At 37.6% G+C, this 24,865-nt stretch overlaps 2 protein-coding genes across 3 annotated transcripts in view; one reads left to right on the forward strand and one right to left on the reverse strand.

The window, feature by feature from the left end:
* The window catches only part of LOC308634130 (cytochrome P450 2C18-like), a gene marked incomplete at both ends in the record, with an annotated part of 30,458 nt that extends 25,286 nt beyond the window's left edge, over positions 1 to 5,172 (forward strand). For both annotated transcript variants that reach the window (XM_081267722.1, XM_081267723.1), the window contains 2 exons: positions 3,392 to 3,533; positions 4,991 to 5,172. In XM_081267722.1, coding sequence (XP_081123848.1) covers positions 3,392 to 3,533; positions 4,991 to 5,172 — 324 coding nt within the window. The remainder of the gene's footprint in view (positions 1 to 3,391; positions 3,534 to 4,990) is intronic.
* A 12,880-nt stretch (positions 5,173 to 18,052) lies between these two features.
* Positions 18,053 to 24,865, reverse strand: part of LOC308634133 (cytochrome P450 2C9-like) — a gene marked incomplete at both ends in the record, with an annotated part of 32,074 nt that continues 25,261 nt past the window's right edge. Inside the window, 2 exons of the mRNA XM_081267729.1 lie at positions 18,053 to 18,234; positions 19,834 to 19,975. Of these exons, the coding sequence (XP_081123855.1) occupies positions 18,053 to 18,234; positions 19,834 to 19,975 (324 nt within the window). The remainder of the gene's footprint in view (positions 18,235 to 19,833; positions 19,976 to 24,865) is intronic.

Below are 24,865 nucleotides of genomic sequence, written 5' to 3' on the forward strand. Positions count from 1 at the left end.
ATTTCTCCATCACATTGAACAGAATACATGATTGCAGTCATTCTTGTTTTATTTCTTATCTACAGGAATGGTTAGAGGCTTACTATCTCATTGCAGAGAAGGTTGCTTTATGTACAATTTGGTAGATGTTCTTTTTCAAATAAGGGAAATTTTCTTCTCTTAATTTCATATAAAGTTTGGTCAAGAATGTGTATACACAAATTGATTTTCAGCATCTGGGGGATAGATTATATGATATTGGATGGATTTTCTGCAGTAAATATACAAATTGCAAATACATACACAGAGATGGATTTGATCTATCACATGTTTTCATGTTTTCAGTGCTTATAACAAATTTTTTGTCAATAATTTTTCCTCCAAAAACTTTCTTAGATAATAGATATCAAGATAGTGCTGGCTGCATAAAAATATGTGAGAAATGTTCCTTGAAGTAGGTATGTTTCTTCCTTCTGATGGCCACTTTGTCATATGCTTGAAATGCCAAATCTTTTTTGGTGAAGAACCGGGTATCACATGGGGAAAAATATAAAATTCCAGAGCTTATATTCTTCCAGAAAGGGTTCATTTCTTTCCCATAAATGGAAAGAAGGTTGTAACACTTCCTTCCCTCATCTTTAGTAGGACAGTATATGAACATAATAAAAAATATGCCATTTCCTTTCCTCTCTGTCTCCCATTTATGGAATACATCTATCTATATGTCTGTCTGTCTGTCTATCTATCTATCTGTCTGTCTGTCTATCTATCTATCTATCCATACAGGGGATAAAATACAGAACCTTGCACACACCAGGCAACATTCTACCACTGGGCCTCATTTCCAGCATCCACATCTGAAGTCTTAAGATGATTTTTATCTGTGAAGCGCTAACATTCTTTCTTCCACATGCTTTCTGTGTTCATCCAGAAAACCTACTTGCTGTTACAAAATAGATTTTAAAATTTGAGGTCAGGGCTGGGGATGTAGCTCAAGCCGTAGCGCGCTCGCCTGGCATGCGTGCGGCTTGGGTTCGATTCTCAGCACCACATATAAAAACAAAGATGTTGTGTCCGCTGAAAACTAAAAAATAAATATTAAAATTCTCTCTCTCTCTCTCTCTCTCTCTTTTAAAAAATTTGAGGTCAGAAAATATCAGTATTATATTTAAAATAATACAAATAAGAATTGTCTTTTCAGTGGAAAAATCTGATTAGATTCATTAGGTTGCACCTATAAAGTCTGTCCTGGGGAGAAGGCTGATGGCTTCAGGGGAAGGAAGGTCATGGGGCTTGCTCTTGTATTTAGTGTAAGGATTAGGACCTGAACTTACTCTTTTTCTAGCAGAGGAACAAGGAGGAGATGGTGTTTATTTCTTATTGGGATGAGAGGATAAAATTAATGAAAGTTGATTGCCTCCTTATGTGCAACTGAATGGGAAATAGACTGAAGAATCAGGGATTGTCAGTACTCCTTATCCAATGCATCTGCTTTATGGACCTCCTTGATGATCCCATTCTGCTCACTGAATGGCAGGTTATGATATGGCTGGTATCTTTGAAGTTTATAGAACTGTAGCCTCAAGAGAATGATCCATTTATTCTCTTCTTCTTGGAACAGTCTGGTATAGAATTTTTCAATCCTTGGTTGCCATTTTCCAATTAGATAAATTATTTTTCTTCCATAGGCTGAAATTACTGATGTCTGTGGAGATGACACTCTAATAGGAGTTGAATGACTTCTTTTGTAATTGTCTACAGCCAATATGGACTTTGCAGGATACTAGGATTCTGTTGACATTTCTGAACTCTGCCATTGCAACATGGAAGCAGTTATAGGCAATCTATAGAGCATTTTATAGAACATGACCAAGTTCAATGTTATGGAAACTGAAATAATAAATTTACAATTTTTTTTCATGTAAAAATATTCTTCTTTATCTTTCAATTTAAACATTCTTTGCTCACTGTCTATATGAAAACACATGGAAGGCTGCATTTTGTGGACTTTGTTGTTCAACCCTCTTATGAGACATACTGTTCCAGTAGACTTTCTATAATCATATGAGGTCAGTTTGTGGATTTATGTCCTATCTGAAGAGAATTTGCAAAAACCAGTTCTCAAAGATTTGCCCTTGTCTTTTTGTAAAAGTTGTTTTGTTTAGCTCTTAGTTAATTGACCAGTTTTTCTTTTACCTTTTGCTTATGGTGGTATTACTCTGCTTCATTTTTTTATTTGTGAATTTCTATATGTTCAAACAACTTTTTCTAAACATATATCCACATGCATCTTGAGCAAACCTTGTCATATATTACAACTTTAACTATACTTAAAGGAAGAATTTTAAAAGCAAATTGATATGATTTTATTTATTTATTTATTTTTGTGGTGCTGGGATTGAACCCAGGGCCTTGTGCATGCGAGGCAAATGCTTTTATGTTTTCTTTTTTAAATATTAGGGGATTGAATTTTTCCAACTGGTACATTTTTTAAAAAATTTGGAATCTAAATAAAATTTAGAAGTGTATTTATACTTTAATATCTGTCCATTAAGCTATTTACTTATAGACTGGTGCCTCAAGTCATTTCAAAGAATGATGATTTTCTCCTACACAGTAGTCATTGCATGTATACTCAGATATCATTCACACTATAATAGTAACATAAGCCTATGTTTAAATTAGCCCATTAATTTTACAATCTCCTTGTAGATTTTTCTTGTACAATTTATGTCCAGTTAAAGAACAGACATGTAATGTGATTATCTTTTCTATTTAGTCTCCCGTAATCAGGGGTAGTAGTTCCCTTTCCTGTACTTGTTTCTTTCCTTTCATCATGTTTGCCTTACCAAGGAATCTAGGACAGAAATCAAACATTCCCGAGGCTGGCTTTGTATGGTAGTTTTCTAGGGATTAGATTCTCAGCATGAATTTGGGAAGAAAACTACATAAATGTCAATGAAAGTGTCACTGAATCACATGGTGAGATGGGCACACATCATGTCACTTATTCAATATAGCTTATTTTCTCAGGAAAGAAGGTGGTATCCAACAGATCTCTCCATTACAGAGCTTCTGCTCTAATAAGTAAGTGCTAGACATCATATCATGGTCCTTCAGGACTATGTAAACATCCTGCTTCTGAAATCACTCACCTAACTGTTCTAGCTTTGATTGATGCTCCTTGCTTGAACTGATATTCAGACGGAAGGCATTGTAAAATGATATTGCTAATTTTATTGCCTTTTTCTTTATGTAGTTTTGTCATATGGTTACTCTCTCTGAAAATGTCACTGCTTGTTTTGGGACACAGTTTCCATTTTTCAGACCAGCAGATTGAGCTAAGTAATTTCCATTGTGCCTTTTAGCTCCTGAATTCCTGCTTAAATTGATCTGTCTTTGTTATTTCCAGGGCACAGCCATATGGACCTCACTGACATCAGTGCTCCATGACAACAAAGAATTCCCCCACCCAGAGATATTCGACCCTGGGCACTTTCTAGATGAGCGTGGCAACTTGAGGAAAAGTGACTACTTCATGCCTTTCTCATCAGGTAAGAGAAATATTTGGGATCAGCTACTTCTTACCTGGTGCCTCATCTGGTGTTAGAACATTTGTTTTTTACATGAGCAGAGCACCATTATGATACCAATGTACTCTCCCTTCTAAGCTTTCCTTCTATAAGGTGAATCTCTTTTAAATATTCCTCACCCACTAAGTGAAAGGCGTCTCACTCCATGATGTTGGTTGGTTTCTAAATGTTGTTCAACACCCCTCTTGCTCCGCTGTGATGATGGTAGTCTCCACAAGCATGAGATCACATAGCAAAGGGCCTCTAGGGAAGCAGCTTAGTGAATAACTGATTGTACTCTGGTGTGATTAGTGTGCTGAGGTAGGGAAGGTTTCTGGGCTGGCTGGCTTACCAGGGTAGGCTTCCAGTATGTTGGTCTATAGTATTCCACTTGAGGTTTAAAATGGAGTTTGTGTCTTCATAATTAATAATGTTTTTGAGCTGACTGAAAAAAGTCACATATAATGGAGAATAGAAAAGGCAGGACATTTTTAAGGAAGTAATGAATCACCACAGAAGAACTTTTGTTCTCAGTCAGGGATGTCAGAAATTGCCTGATAACCATGAGCTTATGGAAGAATTGGGGATGAGGGAAGAGACCCTACAATGACCACAGAGCATCCTGCTCTTCCTCCAGTTATGGTTATGTGTCTTGGATATTGAATCTCCCATCTGCAATGTGTTCACTGATTCTTTGCTCATGGACTCTTTTTCCTTGATTCCATGACTCTGGATGTCTGCCTTATATTTTGCACTCCACATCCCTTGATGATAAGTCAAGGAACCACTCTTCAAGTGCTCGCATTTCAACAGGTTAGAAAATTATGATGGACATGGAAATCTATGATTCCAGGTGTTTCATGGTTCCAAAAGAGCATGAGTATGATGTTGAGGATATCAAAAGAGGGCAAGATTTTAGTGCTTGAGGGGATCATAAAGAATGTAAAGTTAGCACATGAATTTCCACTTGTGTCCTGAATGGAATGAAGGGAAATTGAGTTTTATACAAGAAGATTAGCATGATGTAAAAGATGAACATTCATGGTTCTTTGGAGATTCAAAAGATTCTGTTAGAGATGAGATTAGAGGGTTGAAGAATGAGGGCAAGGTCATGGATCATCAGAATGGGAATAGAAAATACAAGTAACAGAGTCCTTTTCAGAAAAAAATATACTTAGAAACTTCAAATTCAAAAGTGTCATTTCAGTGTAGGAATTCTAAATAAAATGTTTGTCACAAAGCTGATACTTCCAAAAATACTGTTTGAATGAAATATTTGTTAAGATGGACAAAAAGTGTCTGCTCTTTTTCCTTTTGTCCATCCAAACATTCAATCATTGATTAAATATTTATTTATATTCTCACTTTTACATAAGAATCACAGTGCTTGTCACTGTCCAAATGACACATAAGCATATTGTGTTTTTTGTTTGTTACAGGAAAACGGATGTGTGTGGGAGAGAGCCTGGCCCGCATGGAGCTGTTTTTATTTCTGACTACCATTTTACAGCACTTTCATCTGAAATCTCAGGTTGACCCAAAGGAACTCGATACCACCCCAGTAGCTAATGGATTTGCCTCTCTTCCTCCCTTATACAAGCTCTGCTTCATTCCTGTGTGAAACAGAGCAGACCATGTGGCTGCTGCTGTGCTCTTGTCTGCAGTCCCTTCCCCTAGGGCATCGTCCACATCCTTTCCCCGTCTGTGATGCATTCTTGACCTCTCCTCTGCATCTCCCCATTCTGTAGAGTAAGGGAACACACATCTTCCTTTATAGAGTTTTTTTTTCTTTCTGGTCATTGTACAGATATACCCGTTCTTTCCTGTGTTCTTTAATACTTGTATTGACCACCCCAAGTAATAACATGGATCTAATGCTGAGTTATTGATACATTCTCACTGTAAAACATCATGGTCATTTAGAATATGATCTGTCAGAACCATGTATCCCATGCATGTTCTTAATAAAATACATAATTGATTTCTGGGTCAGTTCTCAAATTTCTCTTGTTTTGTGCATTATAGGTAAGAAAATAGAGTCCCAAGATCCAGTTTGGTTCTCATAATGGTAGGCACAGTGAGGCAGTGGTCATTGAAGAAACCAGGGGAGATTAAAAAATTCATAGAAACAAGTGAATATGGAAACAGAATCTATCAGAACCCTTGGGACACATCAACAGCAGGCTGAAGAGGGAGGGTTATAGCTATAAGTTCCTACACTAGAAAAACAGATCTCCAGTAAATAACATAATGATGTATGTCAAGGATTAGAAAAACAAGGAGAAACCCAATTCCAAAGTGAGCATAAGAAAAGAAATAAGAAGGACCAGGAAGAAATGAAATAGAGATTGAAACTAGAAAATGAAGGATCAATGTAATAAAGGGTTACTTCTCTGAACAGATAGACAAAATTGAGGAATTTTAGCCAAACTAACCAATAGAAAGAGGGTACCCAAATATACTACATAAGACATAAGTAAAGCATATTATAAAAGATACCACTGAAAAATCTGGAGGATCATGATGGAATGTTTTTAAAATATTATATGTCCACAGATTGGATAATGTGGAAAGTTCTAAGCATAAGGCCTACCAAAGTGGAACCAAGAGATTGTAAGAAGCCTAAATATATCAATAAGAAGCAATGATGTTGAGGAAGTAATAAAAGCAGATAGATTCACCACCCAATTTTTCAGATTTTAAAAGAAGTACTAATACCAATTATCTTAAAACTATTCCACAAAGAGGAAAGGAAGAAATTCTTCCAAACTCTTTCTATGAAGCCAGTATTACCCTCTCGGCAAATGTGAGGGACTGTGTGCACATAAAAACATGCACACAGTATAAACCAATATTCTCGAGGAACATAGAGACCAGTATTCTCAATGTAATACTTACATATCCAATTCTACATGACATTAAAAAAGTCATGTACCATGAACAAGTTGACTTCATTTCAGGGACATAAGTTTGGTTAACCTTGGCAAATCAATAAATGTAATACACCACATAAATTGAATCAAAGGTGAAAATCCTAGATTATCTCAGTGATGCAGTAAAAACCTTCAATAAAATTCTGCATAAATTCATGATAAAAACCCTATAAAACCTAGTTATAGAAGGGTTATACCTTAACATAATAAGGGCTATCTACAACAAACCCATCGCCAATATTGTTGTGGGTGAGAAAAAACTGAAAGCACATCCTCACTATGGAATAAACCTAGGTGTCCTTCAGCAGATGAATGAATAAAGACAGTGTGGCATATATACACTATTACTAAGCCATAAAGAATGACATTTTGGCATTTGCCAGTAAATGGATGGAACTGGAGAATATCATTCTCAATTATAGAAGCCCCAAAGGCCAAAGCTTGAATATTTTCTCTGATATGCAGAAGTTGATACAAAATAAAGGGGTGGGGAGATAAATAAAACCAAGAAATAAAGGGGGGAAAAGGGGGAAGAAGGAATTCATTACAACAGAGGAAAGATCAGTGGAGTAGAAGAAGGGGATTGAGGAGGAATAAGGGACGTGAAAAGGGAAAAAACTGTGAAATTAATCTACTGTCTTGCCTAGAGCATCACGGAGTAAATATCTGGGAAAGGTTTCTGAGTTTTCTGAGTTCTTTATTTTACATGCAGGAAAATGAAGGTGCATGAAAAGAGCTGGCTTCAAAGCCTTTTAGCCCATTGCAGTGAGTGGATATCCCTTTAAATCTCAAAAGCCCTGTTTCTGTAAGTCTTTTGGTGACTGCCCAAAGGATGAACGTGTCTCTCAGTGGACATCCTGGGACTTTTTGAAAGTTCCCATTGCCCACAAGACCTGCCCTGCAATATCAACTCTTGAAGGCTTTTACATCAAAATATTTGACAGGAATACCTCAATTCAGGAAGAGAACATTTTCTGTAATTAAACAGAATATTAGGGACAATGAAGCTTTGAGGAATCACTGAGTGGGGTAGGGGTTTTTGATGTTTAGCGTTATCCTAGTGGAAAAGATCACTGGGTTAGGAGAGACAAAATGGTTGGTTTTATGATGTGTGGATCATAAAAACTCACAAATTTTCTCTGTGCTGAGTTGGCATGTCCTATACTCTTTCTAATTAACAGTTGAATGATCTTTAGAAGTTGCCTGGCTGTTCTAGAGGACAGTTGGGCTTCATGTTACCTTTGGGCAACCTCCACTTCTAGAACACTTATTCCATGAGAAGGTTTTTTAAATTTCAGAAATGATTATCACTTTTGATGCTGTGGAAAGAAAATTCTCCCATCAATCATTCTATAAGCTGACAGAATTATATATTTTTCAATAGAAATGGCACCTCTATCTTGAGGTCCAGATTTTATTTACATATAGAGCAATAAGTTCTTACTAGAGTTAAATAATTTTTATCAATGTATTATTGTTTTCTCTTATAGTTCTGCAATAATTTTCTTACTCTCATTGATTATCTTCCAGGAAATCATCACATTTTATTCAAAAATATTGATTATGTGAAAATTTATTTTTTGGAGAAAGTAAAAAAAAAAAAACAACAACATGAAGAATCCCTGGATGTTTATGATCCTCAGGACTTCATTGACTGTTTCCTGATAAAAATGGCCCAGGTAAAGTGTTGCCATCAGCCTAGTCTTTTGATTCCTTGATCATGTTCACTTTCAAGCTGTAACTTTGCTAGGGATGTTACATGGTCAGGACAATAGTGATTGTCAAGCACTCTGATAACCTAGGGGAGCATGACTATCCACGAGCATCATGGAAAACATGCAATTATTAAATAATTAGAATATGCTGACTCTATTCTTTAGATAAAAATCTATATGAGGAGAAAGAGAATGCACATCTAGGTGTTTGAGAGAGTTAATAAATACATAAATTGTCAGTTAGACTGACTCAAAGAAAGAAGAGATGACACAAATTAATAATTAAACAAAAGCAAGGACATGGCTGCTGAAGAGACAATTTCCAATTTTTCATGGTATTTTACAACATATAAAATACCATGCCATGACATGAGGATGGAGTTCATCACTGCACAGTGCCGCAGTCTGGGGCACAAATAACCGAGCCGCCACGAAGCATTTGTTGGTTCAAAACAGTAACTCTTTATTGATGAACTCCACCAGAACTCCACACATGCTCCCCAGGAACTCTCTCCCCTTCCACTGGGCTCCGCATGCGCCTCTCAGAACCCCACGAACTCCAAAGTAGCGGGTGCCTGAGGCAGCAAGAGCCGCCCTATTGCCGGACAGTAAAGTTCATATATATATTTGAATACACAGCTTAACATAACCATCATCATCTCAATGGCTCACTGGTGTCACCTCTCAACCACTCCCTTCTGGCAAAATGCCATGCGTCATCCCGACTTGGCTGTGGCCCTCAACAGCGCAGGGTTTGGGATATTGGAAAGGAGCAGCTTACCCTAGGTGCACCCTAGGTGCATCACCTGCAAGTCCTGTGGATTGAAATAGACCTTGACATGTGCAGCGTGAACAGCAGAGTGAATTGCAGATGGGTTGAGTCTTGTAGATGGTGGTATTCGATGGGAAAGAGTAGGTGGAGAGATGAGAGAAGCCTTGTTGGATGTAGCTTTAAATGAAGTCACACATATACAGAGTTAGAGATGGTGTCTGTTGAAAGGTTATTTATTCCCATTGTCTTTCCTTGCAACCCTTGTCAAATATCAGTTGGCTCTAAATGTGAGGCTTTGTGTGTGGACTTTCATGCTCCTCCAATGTCTTCCAACAGAGACTGGCAAGTGCTATATGCCACCTCTAGGAGTTCTGCCTCTATGGCCACCAACCTTCCCACCCTAATAACCTTCACCATCCTGAGGGTGGAGACACCAGAAAACAACAGACAACCCACCTACTGGATAAGAAGGTAAGTAGGAATGTTTCTGAACTCCAACAGAAACAATCTTTTAATTTTCCTCTGACATTTTCTTTCTCTCTCTTTTCCTATCCTCACACTCACAACATTTGGGAAACCAAGTACTTTTCATGCATTAGGCTAATGAGAACTGGTATGTCTGAATAGTGTTGCCGCTGTTTACCTGTGACAAGTCCTTACTTCCCCCATGCTGTAGTATAACACCAGAGAAGCACGCTGAGGCAAGTTTAGAGTGGAAAGTAGAAGCTTTATTAAAGGACAGCAGAAAAGACTTCTCCCTGAAGGAAGAAGGGGATCCAAGAGGTAGAATCCATGGAAGAGGGAGGCTTCCCTCTTTTATAGCTAAGGTCTTCTTTCAGCTTTCCCGCATTCCTGTGGGCTCCTGTCCTTTGTTCTGTTATCTTGCAGTGATAGAATGTAGGTGGAAAGGCCCAAAGGTTGAGGGACAGATGGGCCAAAGGAGTAATCTGGGCAGGAAGGATTTTTGGATTAGCATCTCCATGTTTGCTGGGAGCTGCTTCATTAACATTTCCTTGGGATGGGCTCTGAGCCTTGGGTTCATTCTCAATTCCCTGTTCCCTGGACTCCATTCTCAATATGGCCTTCATTTTGGATTTTACTCGATATTAGAGCCGATTTACCTAACTATACTAACTACCTATCTTTAAATCTGGCTTCAAGAGTATATTACACTTGTATTGTATATTCTTTTTTTTTACTTTTACATTTCTTCTTAATTATAATTATTATGTTTTTTTGTATTCTATTGTTTTCCCACTTACTTGTCTCCCCAAAATATTTTTCTATTTTCTCCTGTTACTAACCAACTTCTAACTTCTTTTGATTTCTCCTTCACACTTCCTAAGATATAATCGCTCTATATCCTCACCTTTTACCTCCTTAACATCTCATCCTACAACCTCCCCCACTCTCTCTTTGTCTACCATAAGAAACTTTAGACACTTTTGCAAAACCTACTGCTTATATTGTAGACAGTAACTGAACCCTTCATTTCTGTCTATTGTGACAAAACCATAAATGTCTTAATAGGAGCTATTTGACTTAAGACTGTATATGGTTTGTATTGGAATCTGTTAGTATTGATCTCCCCCTTAAAAAAGAGGTATTGTAACCCTGCAGAGACACCATAAGTCTATAGGGTAAAAACTATAACACCTCAGATCCTCACCTCTAGAAGGGAAGACATACAAACAATATGAGAAAACAAGGGAAGAAAGTGCCCCAAACAAATCAAGATACTAAATTATTAGAATCCTTGGTCAGCATAGCAGAAGAAATGTCAGAGAAGGAGTTCAGGATGAACATAATTACAATGTTCTGTGAATGAAAGGATGATATAAGAAAGCAAACATAGGCAGCAAAAGATCATTTCAGTAAAGAGCTACATAAGCAAATACAGGAAGCAAAAGAATACTTCAATAAGGAGCGGGAGATTCTGAAAACAAAACAAAACAGAAATCTTTGAGATGAAGGAAATAATGAACCAAATTAAAAACTGAATAGAAAGCATTATCAACAGATTAGATCACTTAGAAGACAGCACCTCAGACAATGGAGACAAAATATATAATCTTGAAAATAAAGTTTACCACACAGTGAAGATGGTAAGAAACCATGAGCAGACTATCCAAGAATTATGGGATAGCATGAAAAGACCACATTTAAGAATTTTTGGGTCATAAAGATACAAACCAAAGGAAGGAACAATCTATTCAATGAAATAATATCAGAAAAATTTCTTAACCTGAAGAATGAATGAATTGAAAATCAAATACAAGAGGCTTATAGGACACCAAAATTATCAAATCACAACAGATCTACACCAAGCCACATTATAATGAAAATGCCTAACATACAGAATAAGGAGAGAATTTTAAAGCTACAAGAGAAGGGAATCAGATTACATATAGGGGGAAACCAATTAGAATCTCTTCAAATTTCTCAACCCAGACCCTCAAAGCTAGAAGAACCTGGAATAACATGTACCACACTCCGGAAGAAAATGGATGCCATCCAAGAATCTTAAATGCATTAAAATTAAGGTTCAGATTTGATGATGAAATAAAAACTTTCATGATAAAAAAAGTTAAAAGAATTTACAATGAGAAAGCCTGCAATATGGAACATCCTTGGCAAAATGTTCCATGAGGAGGAAATAAAAAACAGCAATGAAAATTATCAAAGGGAGGTATTACACTAAATCAACCTCTGGCTGGGATAAAGAGACTACTCTTATTTTCTATATTGGTCTATGTACTGTAATTCTTGGGCACTGCCACCCTTTACTGCTCCCTCTCAATTGCCACAGTTGTAGCCTTAGTTTTCACTGGAAGATTAACAGCAACTGCTCCAGCCAGTTGACATTAGGTTAAAAAGCTTGTATTAGCAGTCTCTCACTTTCTTTGGACAATATACATTGTTATCATTGGTTGCTTTAAATCTGGCTTCTCTTTGTGGACTTAAGCCTCTTATCTTGTGACCCACATCTTTATATGACTTTATGTTACCCATTTCTCCTACCATGAAACTATCTCAGGAACCTACAGACTGGATAAAAGGATCATTCACATCCCCATCTAGACCTTGAAACTCCAGGAAATTATTTAAAATATGATTTTCAACATTGGGGGAAATTCAAGATTCTCATAAGTATTATTGTTTTTATGTGAAGGATCTGCCTTTTCCTGCCTTGCCTATAAGAACTGCCTTGGTTATAAGATCTATTTCTAGTTTCTTAGAGGCTCTGATTAAAAGAAAAACAGCCACCTATGTTTTAATGTTATGGAAATATAACCCATTAAGTCAGCATGATACTTTTTAACCCCTAAAGGATCCAAGTATCAAAGGGGGAAATACAGTAGAGATTCTCTCAGAACACACAAAAAAAGATAACACAATATCATCAGTGTCAATGTGAACCTTCCACAACTCAGTTGTAACATTGTTTGCCTTTAAAAGACAACAACAAAACTCAGGAGAACTAAGAAACAGCTCATTTGGATGAGATTCCCTCAGGGGTTCAAGAACTCTCCTATACTCTTCCTTGGAGCCTTAGCCACTGACTTGACTGGGTTTCCAGGACAGAAACTAAATTTTGTCTTGTTACAATATATTGATCACCTTCTGCTGACCAGTTCAACATTGGCTCAATGCCTCTGATAACAAAGGCCCTCCTTTCTCTGTTAACCGAAGCAAGATATGAAGTATGGGGGAGGGGAGACACAAATCTGTCAGAGACAAGTTAAAAACTCAGGTTTTAACATTATGTGGGGATGCCAAATGCTGTGTACTAAATCAGTAACAACAAAAAAGTGCAGTTTGTAGTATCCCTACCCTCACCACTCATTGAAAAGTCTGAGAGTTCCTAGGAGTAACAGGGTTCTACATGGATTACTGGATTCTTGGGCTTGCCAAAACCCTGTATAAGGCCTTAAATAGAGAGGAAAAAAAATCACCCTTTCAGTGCAGACCAAACCATGAGGTAGCCTTTTGACAATGAAGCCTAAACTCTCTGAGGCCCCAGCCCTGAGACTTTATGATGTAATCAGAGAGTTCAACCTCTTTATTCATGAAAAGAACGAAATAACCTTGGGAGTCCTAAGCCAAGAGTTTGGACCTAGGCAAAGGCCAATGGCATATTTATCTAAACAAATTAACTCAGTCATGGCTGGATGGCCACCCTGCCTCAGAGCACTGGCAGCCACCACTCTGTTGATCAAGGGAAGCTGACACTAGGACAAAACCTCAATGTTAAAGTCCCTCACTCAGTTGTAACCTTGGATAACAGAGGTCACCATTGGCTCACAAATGCATGAATGACTCAATATCAAGTGTCGCTATGTGAAAATCCACAGGTAAAACTCTTAAACCCAGCTACCTTCCTCCCAGGCAATGCAGGCCCCCCTGACCATAACTGTTTAGAAGTACTAGATAGAATATTTTCCAGCAGACCAGACTTGGTCCTATACACTGATGGAAGAAATTTTATGAGAATGCCTGATTATGCCATCATATTCAACTCCAAAATAGTGGAAACAGAGGCACTTCTCCAAGGACAGTCAGCACAAAGAGCAGAATTTTGGACATTAATTAGGACACTGGAACTCAGCCAAGACCAGCAAGCCAACATCTATATTGACCCACAGTACCACTTTACTACTCTATATGTCCGTGGAAATTTATAAAAGGAAAGAGGACTCCTTACTGAAGAAAGAAAAAAGGATCAAGAACCAACCTGAAATTTTGGAACTTCTAGAAATAGTATGGGAGCCAAAGGAGGTGGAATTGTCCCTTATTAGGGTCACCAAAAGGGAGATGACCCAGTGACAAAAGGAAAGCATCATGTTGATACTGCCACCAAACGGGCTGCCTGAAAAAATTCAAAATATTGCTAACTCAGAAATGCTCACTTTTCTCAGGTACTCTCCTGAGGAAGAAAAATGGATAAAAAAAGGTGTGGGGAGGAAACCAAGGCCACAACAGGATGGTGGTTCATAAGGGACCATGAAGCGTATATTCCCGAACAACTAGCTTACAGACTGATCCACCAACAAGGCGTCCTGACCCATGCTGGGAGCTATCCATGAAATGTGCATGGACTAAAGTGATGTTGAGACTATTAGACATGAAAGCCTGGAATTGTGAAATCCCAGGGGGAACCTCGCTGATTTGAGAATGTGCTGTCCTGTCTAGCTCCTGCTAAGGTTCTAGCATAGCCCCAGAGATGGGAAAGACACCTTGGAGCCATATAACCTCCCAGAGATGGGTATGGCTTGCCAAATGCCAATCAACCTGTTTACTGCAAGACTCCTTGCAGTAAATGGAAGAAGCAACCAAGAAGAAGCAAGCACTGAACTGACTCCTCCTACTGAAACCTTACCCTGCCTTTGATGTACTCCCACATAAAGAATTGGAGCCTTTTTTCAGCTGTTCATTTCCAGCTCCTATCAGGACTGGAAGACCCATCAGGCACTCCTCTTTGAATCTTATTTCTGGCTCTGTCTTTATTTCTTACTGATTATTTTATACTTTTTATTTCCAAGGCGGCTTATACCTCCTGAGCAGGAAGTTACCCTATCCAGGTGCTAGTCATCTTGTTATAAACCCACGTGGGAAAAACTGCCTAGGGGACCTTACTAGGCTGGTTCTACCTCACTGCTTGTCTCCCTGCACTCTGCTCCTCTGTCTCTTAGCATTACATGACCTGCTTACAAAACAATGCTCAGAAGGGATCTAATAAATCGGCAGGAACAAGACAGCACTGTGGACTGTTCCTGTTTGAAGATATAGAAGTGAACTTCACTGAAGAACTCTAAACCAAGGATATAAATACTTAACAGTTTTTGTCTGCAGTTTCTTGGGATGGGTGGAAGCTTTTTCATCCTGAACTAAGAAGACAAAAGAGATAATTAAGGTTCTCCTGAGGGTGTTATTCCCAGATATGGAATTCCTATAACCATAGGGTCAGACAATGGACCAGCATTTGTGGCTGAGAGAGTACAACAGGTGACAAGGGCTTTAAAAATTCAGTGGAAACTACATGCTGCCCGTCACCCTCTTAAAAATGAGATGCTTGCCCCAGGTAGACATAGGATTTTTGCCATTTAGAATCCTGTCTGGGTGACCACCCCGACTGGTCAGCTTAAGGGGAAACACCAGATAATTAAGAGACTTAGATTTACATAAAAAGTTACAAAGATAGGGGAGCATCATCTCAAAAACACCTGGGGACCAAATATGGATAAGAGACTTAAAAAGAAGCCCTTAAAACCAATGTGAAAGGAGACCCACACTGTACTCTTAACCACCTCCACTGCTCTCAAAGGAACAGAAATGGACACTTTGATCCACCACTCCAGAGCCAAACCTGCTGGCCCAACTGAGGAGCAGGGAAATGGAGAACAGCCCTTAATCCAGAAACATCCCTGTGTCTGATGCTACAGAGAAGGAGACAGTGATCTCAAAGCCCTGCTGTGACCATACCAGAAGCTAGTCTGTCAACCTATGGCTGAAGACCAAGGAGTCAACTGCCTGATAAAAAAATGAATGATTTGATTCTCTACAAATATTTTCTTACTGTTTACATACTGCCTTCCTTTGTCTCAGTATATATACTTATTGACATTGCTTGTTGTTATTAATCTGGTCCCTCACAGCCCTGCCAGATTCTACCTCTTCATGTGACCTATGTATCTGAGAAACTGGATTAGACCAGGGAGTTGCAGAAAACTTGAGTAACTATTGTTTACAAAGAGATGACACAGGGGAAAGTTATAGAAATAAGATCACAGATCATATGGTAAAAGTGGTCCATGTGCCTGTACAGAATTGGAAAAAATTCTGGGTATGGATATTCTATCTATGACCCACATAGACAACCTCTTCAGAGGATGATTCTCTTGGATAAGAGGGATCAAGACAATAATTGGGGTGATTATGGTTATATTTGCATGTCTACTTATTCCTCGCTTTCTGCTCCTCCTAATCAACATTATAAGAAGTTTTATAAAAACAGTTGTCAAAAAAGAGAGAGTCTCTCATCTATTGCTCATGAGAAGATACCAGCAAGTGGTAAAAATGATGCTCTCTGAAAGCTGCATATGCATCCTGAGTGTTAAAAGGGGGCAAATGAAGCAGCACCTCCTTCCTAAGATGTTTCCTTTTATCTCTGTTAATAGCTGCAACGTGCTAGTTTCGGCTTCTGTAATCATCTCGCTCAGTAACTATGGTAGGTATCAGAGCAGCCTGGGGAAAGGGGGAAACATCAAGGGTACTTGCATGAAAAAGTCTTAAACCCTGGGAGTCTGTACTGTATATAAAAGGTACTGAGAACAAAGAGCTATGCTCAGTCTTTGTAAAAGACTCCACTGAGCCCGCACCAGTGCTGAATGAACCTTGCTTTTCTACATCTCCATGTGCCACTTGTCTCTCTCCAGTGCCATGATTTCCATACTTTTCCATAACACAGGGAAATAGGAGCATGAAGAGAGGGTCTACAGAATGGGAGAAAATTCTTTGCCAGATACTCCTCTGAAAGGAAATTAATATCCAGAATATATAAAAAACTAAAAAATATTTTTTAAAAAATATTTTGAGAGAGAGAATTTTTAATATTTATTTTTTAAATTTTTGGTGGACACAACATCTTTGTTTGTATGTGGTGTTGAGGATTGAACCCAGGCTGCACGCATGCCAGGCGAGCGCGCTACTGCTTGAGCCACATCCCCAGCCCCTAAAAAATCTTAATAACAAGAAGACAATTTAATTAATAAATGGACAAAAGAACTAAACAGACATCTCTGAAAAAAAGAAACACAATGGCCAAAAAATATTCCAACAACTCTATCATGGAAATGCAAATCAGAACTGCACTAAGATTTCACCTTACTCCAGTTAGAATAGCAATTATAAAGAATACAAATAATAATAAATGTTGGCAAGAATGTGGGGGAAAAGGTATACACTGATATCTTGTTGTTGGGCTGTTAATATAGCAGTATAGAGTCCACATAAAACTAGGCATGGAATAATCATGACCCAGCTATACCATTCCTTAGTATTTATCCAATAGAACTAAAATCAACATATCATAGTGATACAGCAACGTCAATGTTTATAGCAGCCCAATTACAGTAACCAAACTAAGGAACCATCTCAGATGCTCATGTAGATGAATGGGAAAAAAGTGGTATATTTGTATGATGGAATTTTACTCAGCCACAGAGAATAAACTTATGGCATTTTTTTTTTTTTGTAAATGGGTGAAAATGGAGAGCCTCACGCTTAGTGAAATAAGCCAGACTGAGAAATTCAAGTGTTGCATATTTTTTTCTCAGATGTGAAGCTAGGCCAAAATAATGGGAAAAAAGTAGGGTGTTTGTGTATATAAATCCATGAAAATAGAAGGGATATACTGAAGTAAAGAAAGGGGATTTAGAGGAAAGAAGAAGGGATGAGTAACAGGAGGAATGATGGAGTGAAATTGACCAAACTACCCCATGTACAAATGGATCTACCCTGGTGAATTTCACCATTATGTATATCTGTAAAGCACTAACTTAAAAAAACTATGAATAAATAGAAAGAAGAGTGGGAGGCAGGAAGGGGTAAAAGTGGAAGTGTTGGGCACTGAATTAGAGCAAATTTTATTTGTGCTTATATAATTATGTCAAAATGAATCCTAATATTATGTATAACTAAAATGAATAAAAAAGAAAAAGAAGGAAAGATTGAGAATTGATGTAGAAATTAATGATGACTTTTATTCAGAACATGCAAGGGATGCATGGCTCTAAGGGGTCATATTCCAATCACTTTGCTCTTTTACAATGGTAGCCTATTAATAACTCAGCATTGGATCAGTGTTAGCACTTGGGGTGGTCAGTACAACTGTTATGTAGCACAGGGAAGAGCAGATCTATTTCTGTAGTCACCAGGAAATCTCTCCAGAAAGGAGGATGTGTGATCTGTGAATCCTGAGGGACTAGAGAGATGTGAGAGGAGAAAGAGAGTGGATAGACAATGCCCCATGCCCCAAAAGAGGTGGTTGAAGATAGGAACACAACCGCAGTCTGCTCTTCTTCAGATAGGAACGAAGCAGAGTTGGTATGAGGGTGGCAGATATTGAATTCCATTGGCAACTGGGGTGACGTCAAGGTCTTTTGGGTTAACCAGGGATTTCAGGTGAAAGTGCTGTAAAATAGTAGTCAGGAATAAGAACAGCTCCATGTTGGCCAGGGCCTCTCCAATACACTTTCGTTTTCCTGAAAAATAAGAAAGGTAGAGAGTGGTAAATGCTCTCATGTAACTGGGAGCAGTGACAAGCACTGTGATTCTTACTGGCAAAAATGATAATATGCAGACCATTTGATGAATGACTGAATGTTAAGATAATGTTAATGGTAATGGAAAAAGGATGAACACACTCCTCCATTTATGATCTTAAACAAATATTTACTATAAACAATATATACTGAATATAGGCTTATAACAGGCACTTTAACATTTGAATTTTCTAAGTATATTTTTCTAGAAACACATGCACAGTGGTGTGTTTCCTGCTCCCATAATAAAGTTCCATGATCTTGCTTCTCATTCTTTACACCTTCTATCCCCATCTCTAACTATGCATACTTTTCAGAAATCTCCAAAGGACATGATATTCATGCTGTGTATCATGTTAATCTTCTTGCTTAAGAGACAGCTTTCCTTTCCTAAGAAGCAGATGAAATTTCATTTCTTCTTAATACTCTCTATGATTCCTTCAAGCAATAAAATCTTGCCCTCTTTGGGTTTCCTCAACATCATACTTATGATTTCATAGAAGCATGAATCACCTGGAATTATACTTTTTTATTTACTCATTTATTGTCTAGCATGTTGAAATGAGCAGTAGTAGAGTAGTAGAGGAGTAGAGTAGTCTCTGATCTGGTCACCATGGTGTCTATACTGCCAGATATAAGGCAGACATCAAAGTCATGGCATCGAAGAAGAAGATTCCATGATCAGAGACTCAGGACACACACACTGTGGGTGTGGAGATCCAATATTCAAGACATGATCATGAATGTAGGAGAGCAATGTGCTCTGAGATCATTGCCGTAGTTCCTGCCACATCCCCCGATTTTCCATGACTCCATAGTTTTTGGGCAGTTTCTGACATTCCTGAGAAGACTACCTGGTTCATTCCTTCCTTAAAAATGTGTTGCTATTTTTTTTTCTGTCCATTCTATATGTCCCTACTGAGGCAACTTCAATGTCATTTAGCTAATAGAATGTTGTTTATTCCATTTTATTTCTGCAGGCAGCTTGTCCTTGTGAGCCTGGCCAGCCCCAGAAATCGGTGCTTCCCTATCTCACAGGTTACAATGAATTGGTCATTCATCTGCTTCCGAAACAGGGTGTGAGGCCATTTGATGTGTTCTGTGCTTGTGGAAACTTGTATTTCCATAGCTGATCCTGGATTGGAGGGTTTAGAGGGTGAGCAACAAAATTCAGAAAACACCCAATAACATTTTAGAGTGAGATGACTTTACATGATGGGTGAGAAAATTTAAGTAAATTTTACCATATAGAAGGAGACCTATTGTACCTCAATAATGTATCTGAGATATAGTTTAATCAAATATATTTTAGATTTCTCAATTTATAAAACCTGGGTCAACACCTCAAAACCCCACTCCTCCATTCCACCAAGGGGAATGTGTCACAAGCAGGGAGAGTGCATGGACGCTGAAGTAGTGCTCCTGATCATGTACAAAGAACAAATCTACCGACACCCGTGGTGATACTGTGTGAGATGTAACTGGTCCCCAAAGCCTGTCTTGAGGTCTGAAACACATATAAAAGGGAATTTCTTTTACCTGATGAGAAAGGTATGAAGTAGTCACTTTTCTTAAATTTGCCACGCTCATCCAGAAAATGGTGAGGGTCGAATATCTCTGGGTGAGGGAATTCTTTGTTGTCATGGAGCACTGATGTCAGTGATATCCATATGGCTGTGCCCTGGAAATAGCAAACAAAGACACATCATTTTAAAATGTTCTGGAGCTGAAAGATATAATGGAAATCACTGAGCTCAATATTCTTGTCTATAGAAACCCTGTCCAAGAAGAACAGTTACATTTTCAGAGAGAGAGAGAGAGAGAAGAAGGAGGAGGAAGATGAGGAGGAGGAAGAGGAGGAGGAGGAAGAGGAGGAGGAGGAGGAGGGAGGGGGAGGGAGGGAGAAAATGTAACAAACGGGCTTTAGTTGAGGATAATGACAGTGAACTTGCTAAAGTGCTCTCAATATCTTTTAAAATATTTTGTACTTGGGTTTTTGGTGCCTAAACTTCTGAATCTATTCTCCTTATCATCAAGCTAGGACACTGGTGTCTGTCACCACCTGCTGCTCTACTTTATCACATCAGTATTCACACAACTCACATGTGTATTGTCTTAATCAAAGTCTTCATCTGCACATGAAATGTCCAGAACTCTCTTCATAGGACTTTGCCAAAACCCATCTGAGGTAGCTAACAAAGACCTCTTCTGGAATGACTACAAGTCCAATAGCAAACAGAACACTGTCGAATGTTCATTACTGCCGTGCAGTCCATTTGTTTTAATCTAAAAATGCATAGGGATTATTTATTTATTTATTTATTTATTTTAATTTTTAAATTTTATTTTATTTTTTTTAATTGTTGGTCGTTCAAAACATTACATAGTTCTCAATATATCATATTTCACAGTTTGATTCAAGTGGGTTATTTATTACAGTTAAGTCAACTCCAAAAACAAATGGGATATAAAATTAGGAATATCATCATTTTTATAATAATTCAAGTCTGGATATATTAGTTCAGGCAAAGATATTAATCAAAACTAGAAGAGTTAGGTTGTGGGGAACTGCTCTGAATGACCATGCCTTCCAGTCCTGAAGCATGAGGCTCTGACCAATCACTACATTTTGTGGTGACTTATATGTTGTCCCAGCTCAGCTAGAAAGGTGGCTTTTCAGGTGTAGGTATTACCTGTGGGGTTGAGCTACACTCACCAATTCCTTTGTAATCCTACCCCTTGCCTCATTTGAATGACTTCTTCCCAATTAAAGAGTTCAGTACATGCTCCTCTCTCTTTTTCCACGGACCCCTAAGGTCAGAGGACCTGTCACAGGACCCAAAGAAAAAGTTATTTCTCTGTCTCTGTGTGATTATTTTGTGCAGCCCAGTTCACCCGGAGTGACCTTGAGTGTTTAGTCGTGAGATGCAACATTAGGTGAGTGATTTTGTAAGTAGGATATTCTCATGGTCTTAAAGGATCATGAGAAAGATGTTTATCATTTACTTATAAGAGCAGAAGCTCTGCAATGGAGAGATCTGTTGGATACCACCTTCTTTCCTGAGGAAAGTAGTATAAGCTATATTGAGTAAGTGACATGATGTGTTCCCACTTCACCATGTGATTCAGTGAGACTTTCATTGGCACTTATGTAGTTTTATTTCCAAATTCTTGATGAGAACCTAATCCCTGGCAAACAACCACATAAAACCAGCCTGAGGAATGTTCTCCTGGATTCCTCCGGTAAGGTGAACACGATGAAAGGAAACAAACAAGTGCTGCAAAGGGAACTACCCCTGATTACAAGAGAGTAAATGGAAAACATAATTACATTACATGCCCATTCTTTAACTGAATTGTAGAAAGAAAAACTAGAAAGAATATTTGAAAATTATTGGGATAACTTAAATATAGGCTATATATTAAATAATATTATTGTATAAATAATATCTTCCAAGTATGGATGCAATCAATGACTTATGGAGGAGAAAAATTACTGTTTTAGGAAAATTATTGAAGCATTAAGGTGTAAATAGATAGTTTAGTAGGTAGATATTAGAATAGAAATATGCATGTTGAATTTTTTAGATTTATTTTTTTAAATATAATGGTGGAGAAAATTCAGTACTGCAAGATTTCCTAATAAATATTAATCACTGAATTTTAAAAAATTATTTCTTAGAATATTTTTGAACATGTAGTAAAAGGAAAAATTTCTTTAAGATACAAAAGTGGATATATTTTCAGCAAATGTTACTCAAACACATAGACATTCATAAAGAAAAAAACATGATTAGTACTCCAACATGCATATAAGGTAAAGGGAAAACTTTGGTCTTTCATCTAAATGTAAGAGCTAAAACCAAAAAATCTGCAAAAATAAGAGTAAATCTTTGAGAGCTTGTTTTTGCAAACTCTCTTCCATTAGGACACAGATTCACAAAATTGATTTCATATTACTGCAGAAAGTTCTGCTTAAATGGATGTCTTATAATAGGTTTTGGAAAACAATGTTCACTAATGCAGCCTGCCATATGTTTTGTTATAGACAGTGAAAAAGAAAATTTTTGAAATGTATAATTTGTGTGAATTTATTTTTTTTAATTTTTTCTTTTTATTGGTGGTTCACAACATTACAAAGCTCTTGACATGACCCAGCTATTGCCCTTCTCGGACTATTTCCTGAAGACCTTAAAAGAATTTGTGTGAATTTAATATTTGTTTCCATAACTTTGAACATGGCCATGACTGTTGGTTTGTAGATTGTTTGTAACTGCTTCCATGCTGTGACTGCAGAGTTCAGAAGTGGCATCAGGATTCTCATGTCCTGCAGAGTCTGAAATGTTGACCATTAAGCCAGTATAGAAAAAAAATTGACAACTCCTGTCTTAGACCATTGTCTCCACTGATATCAGTGATTTCAGTCTATAGCAGAAGAAAACAAGTAGCTAATTTTTAAAAGGGATAGAAACCTACATAGAGTTGCATCATTGATACCAGATTGTTCCATGCTGATGGGCATGTATGGATCCATCCTTCGGGGTTCTCTAGACCCAAAAGAGAGCAGTCTTTTATTATATTCCACTAAGCAGTGGGCTGAATGGGTATAAACTCAACAGATACAGCACTCCCTCAAGCAGCTTCCCAAAGTGATGTAATAGACCAGGGAGACCAGCAATCCCTACCCAATTCCTCAGTCTATTTCTCATTTGTTATTTACAGGGAAATAAGAAATCTACACTAATTTTATCTTCTGACCCCAATATCAACCAATAAACATCTTTTTTTTTTTTTTTTTTTTTTTTGGTGGTGGTAGCGGTGGTGGGGGAATTGAACCCAGGGGCATTTAACAACTGAGCCACATCCCCAGCCCTTTAATTTTTTTTTTTTTTTTTGAGACTGGGTCTCACTGAATTGCATAGGATCTTGCTAAGTTGCTGGGGTTGGCCTTGAACTTTCAATCTTCGAGTCTCAGCCTCCCCCATCACTGGGATTACAGGTTTGAGCCACCACACCTGGCACCAATAAACATCTTATCCTGATTGTGTCTTTTGCTGGAAACAGTGAAATCAGGTCCAAATCCTTATACTTAATCTCTCACCACTAGAGTAAGTCCCATAATCTTCGGCTAAGGTCACCAATCCAGTCTTTTCCACAGGATAACATTAGTCATAGCAACATAACGAATCTCACTGCATTTTTCCCATACAAACACCATTCTTAACTGTATTCTTTTTAAATTTAATTAGGATATATTCTTCCACAAGTAAAAAAAGAAAAGGAAAGACAAGAAAAAGAGTAACTTGTAACATAGCATGTACAATGTCTGGATAAACGTAGAAAGCATGTGTGGGAAAGCATGATAAAGTTGTGAAGACAAAATTTGGTCTCAGATTTTAGATGTGGGGGTTGGGGATGTTGCTCATGGGTGGAGTACTTGCCTAGCATGTATGGTGTTATTTCCAGCATGGAAAATAAATATTCCAGATATAGGAGACTCTCAGAGAGGGACAGTAATGGCTACAGTCGATTCGGACTATGCTCATATGCTGTTCAATAAGGAATCAGGGCAGGAAGTGTTCCATCATTCTGACTGCTTATGGGAGAGGAATAAATCCTTCAAGGAAAACATAAACACCACTTGAAATTCTGCATGGTTCCCTATATAATAAATGGTACTTAACCAAAAGTTATTTGCCATCTCAAACACAAAGAGGTCACAAGAAGGAAGAAACAGATCCATTTGGGGGAACATTTCTCATACAATTTTATGCAGCCAGCATTAGTTTGATATCTGAAATCTGAGAAGAAACATTTTCAAAAGAAAAATTATGGATCATAAGAGAATAAAGTAAATAAAGTCATAAATATGTAACAGGTCAAATATAACTCTGGGTTTATACTTCATATTTGTATATTTACTGACAATAGTGTAGTCGATACACACAACCAAACCCAAGATTCAGGAAAATAAATTCATAGAATTATACAAACATTCATAACCAACATTGATTTAAAATTAAGAGGGTAAAATTCCATAATTTGAAAAAGAACATCTCCCCAAACCTAATTAAATGTCATTTTCCTCACTGGGATATTAAAACTCTGCCCATTCCTGGAGATCAGATGAAAAAAGAACGCCTGTTGCCATTAATTCTGTTTACTGTTATCCAGAAACCCTACCACGTGCAATAAGGTAATGAAGAGAAATTCAGAACATAAAAACTGGGAAATAAGAAACAAATCAAATCAACTCAGATAAGAGCGTAATAAACACCAAAATTCCAAATGAATTTACAAGCCATTGGTTATTACTGGTAAATTTTTCAAGGTTACTAGATATAATGACATCATAATGATAACATCAAACACATTTCTATACCAGGTAGAAAGAAAAGGCAAAATCATTTTAAAAACGCATTACATCAACAAAAAATATTCATTTGACAGGAAAAACCTGTCAAAGTATTTATAAGCCACTGCCCTAAAAGTAAAATATGACTGAGAAAATTAAACAAAGCAAAAACACAAGGGGAACATAACCATATTCATTCATGAATTATCCAACATA

Source organism: Spermophilus citellus (genome assembly GCF_964194105.1).
Source record: "Spermophilus citellus genome assembly, chromosome: 15".
Taxonomy (NCBI): Eukaryota; Metazoa; Chordata; class Mammalia; order Rodentia; family Sciuridae; genus Spermophilus; species Spermophilus citellus.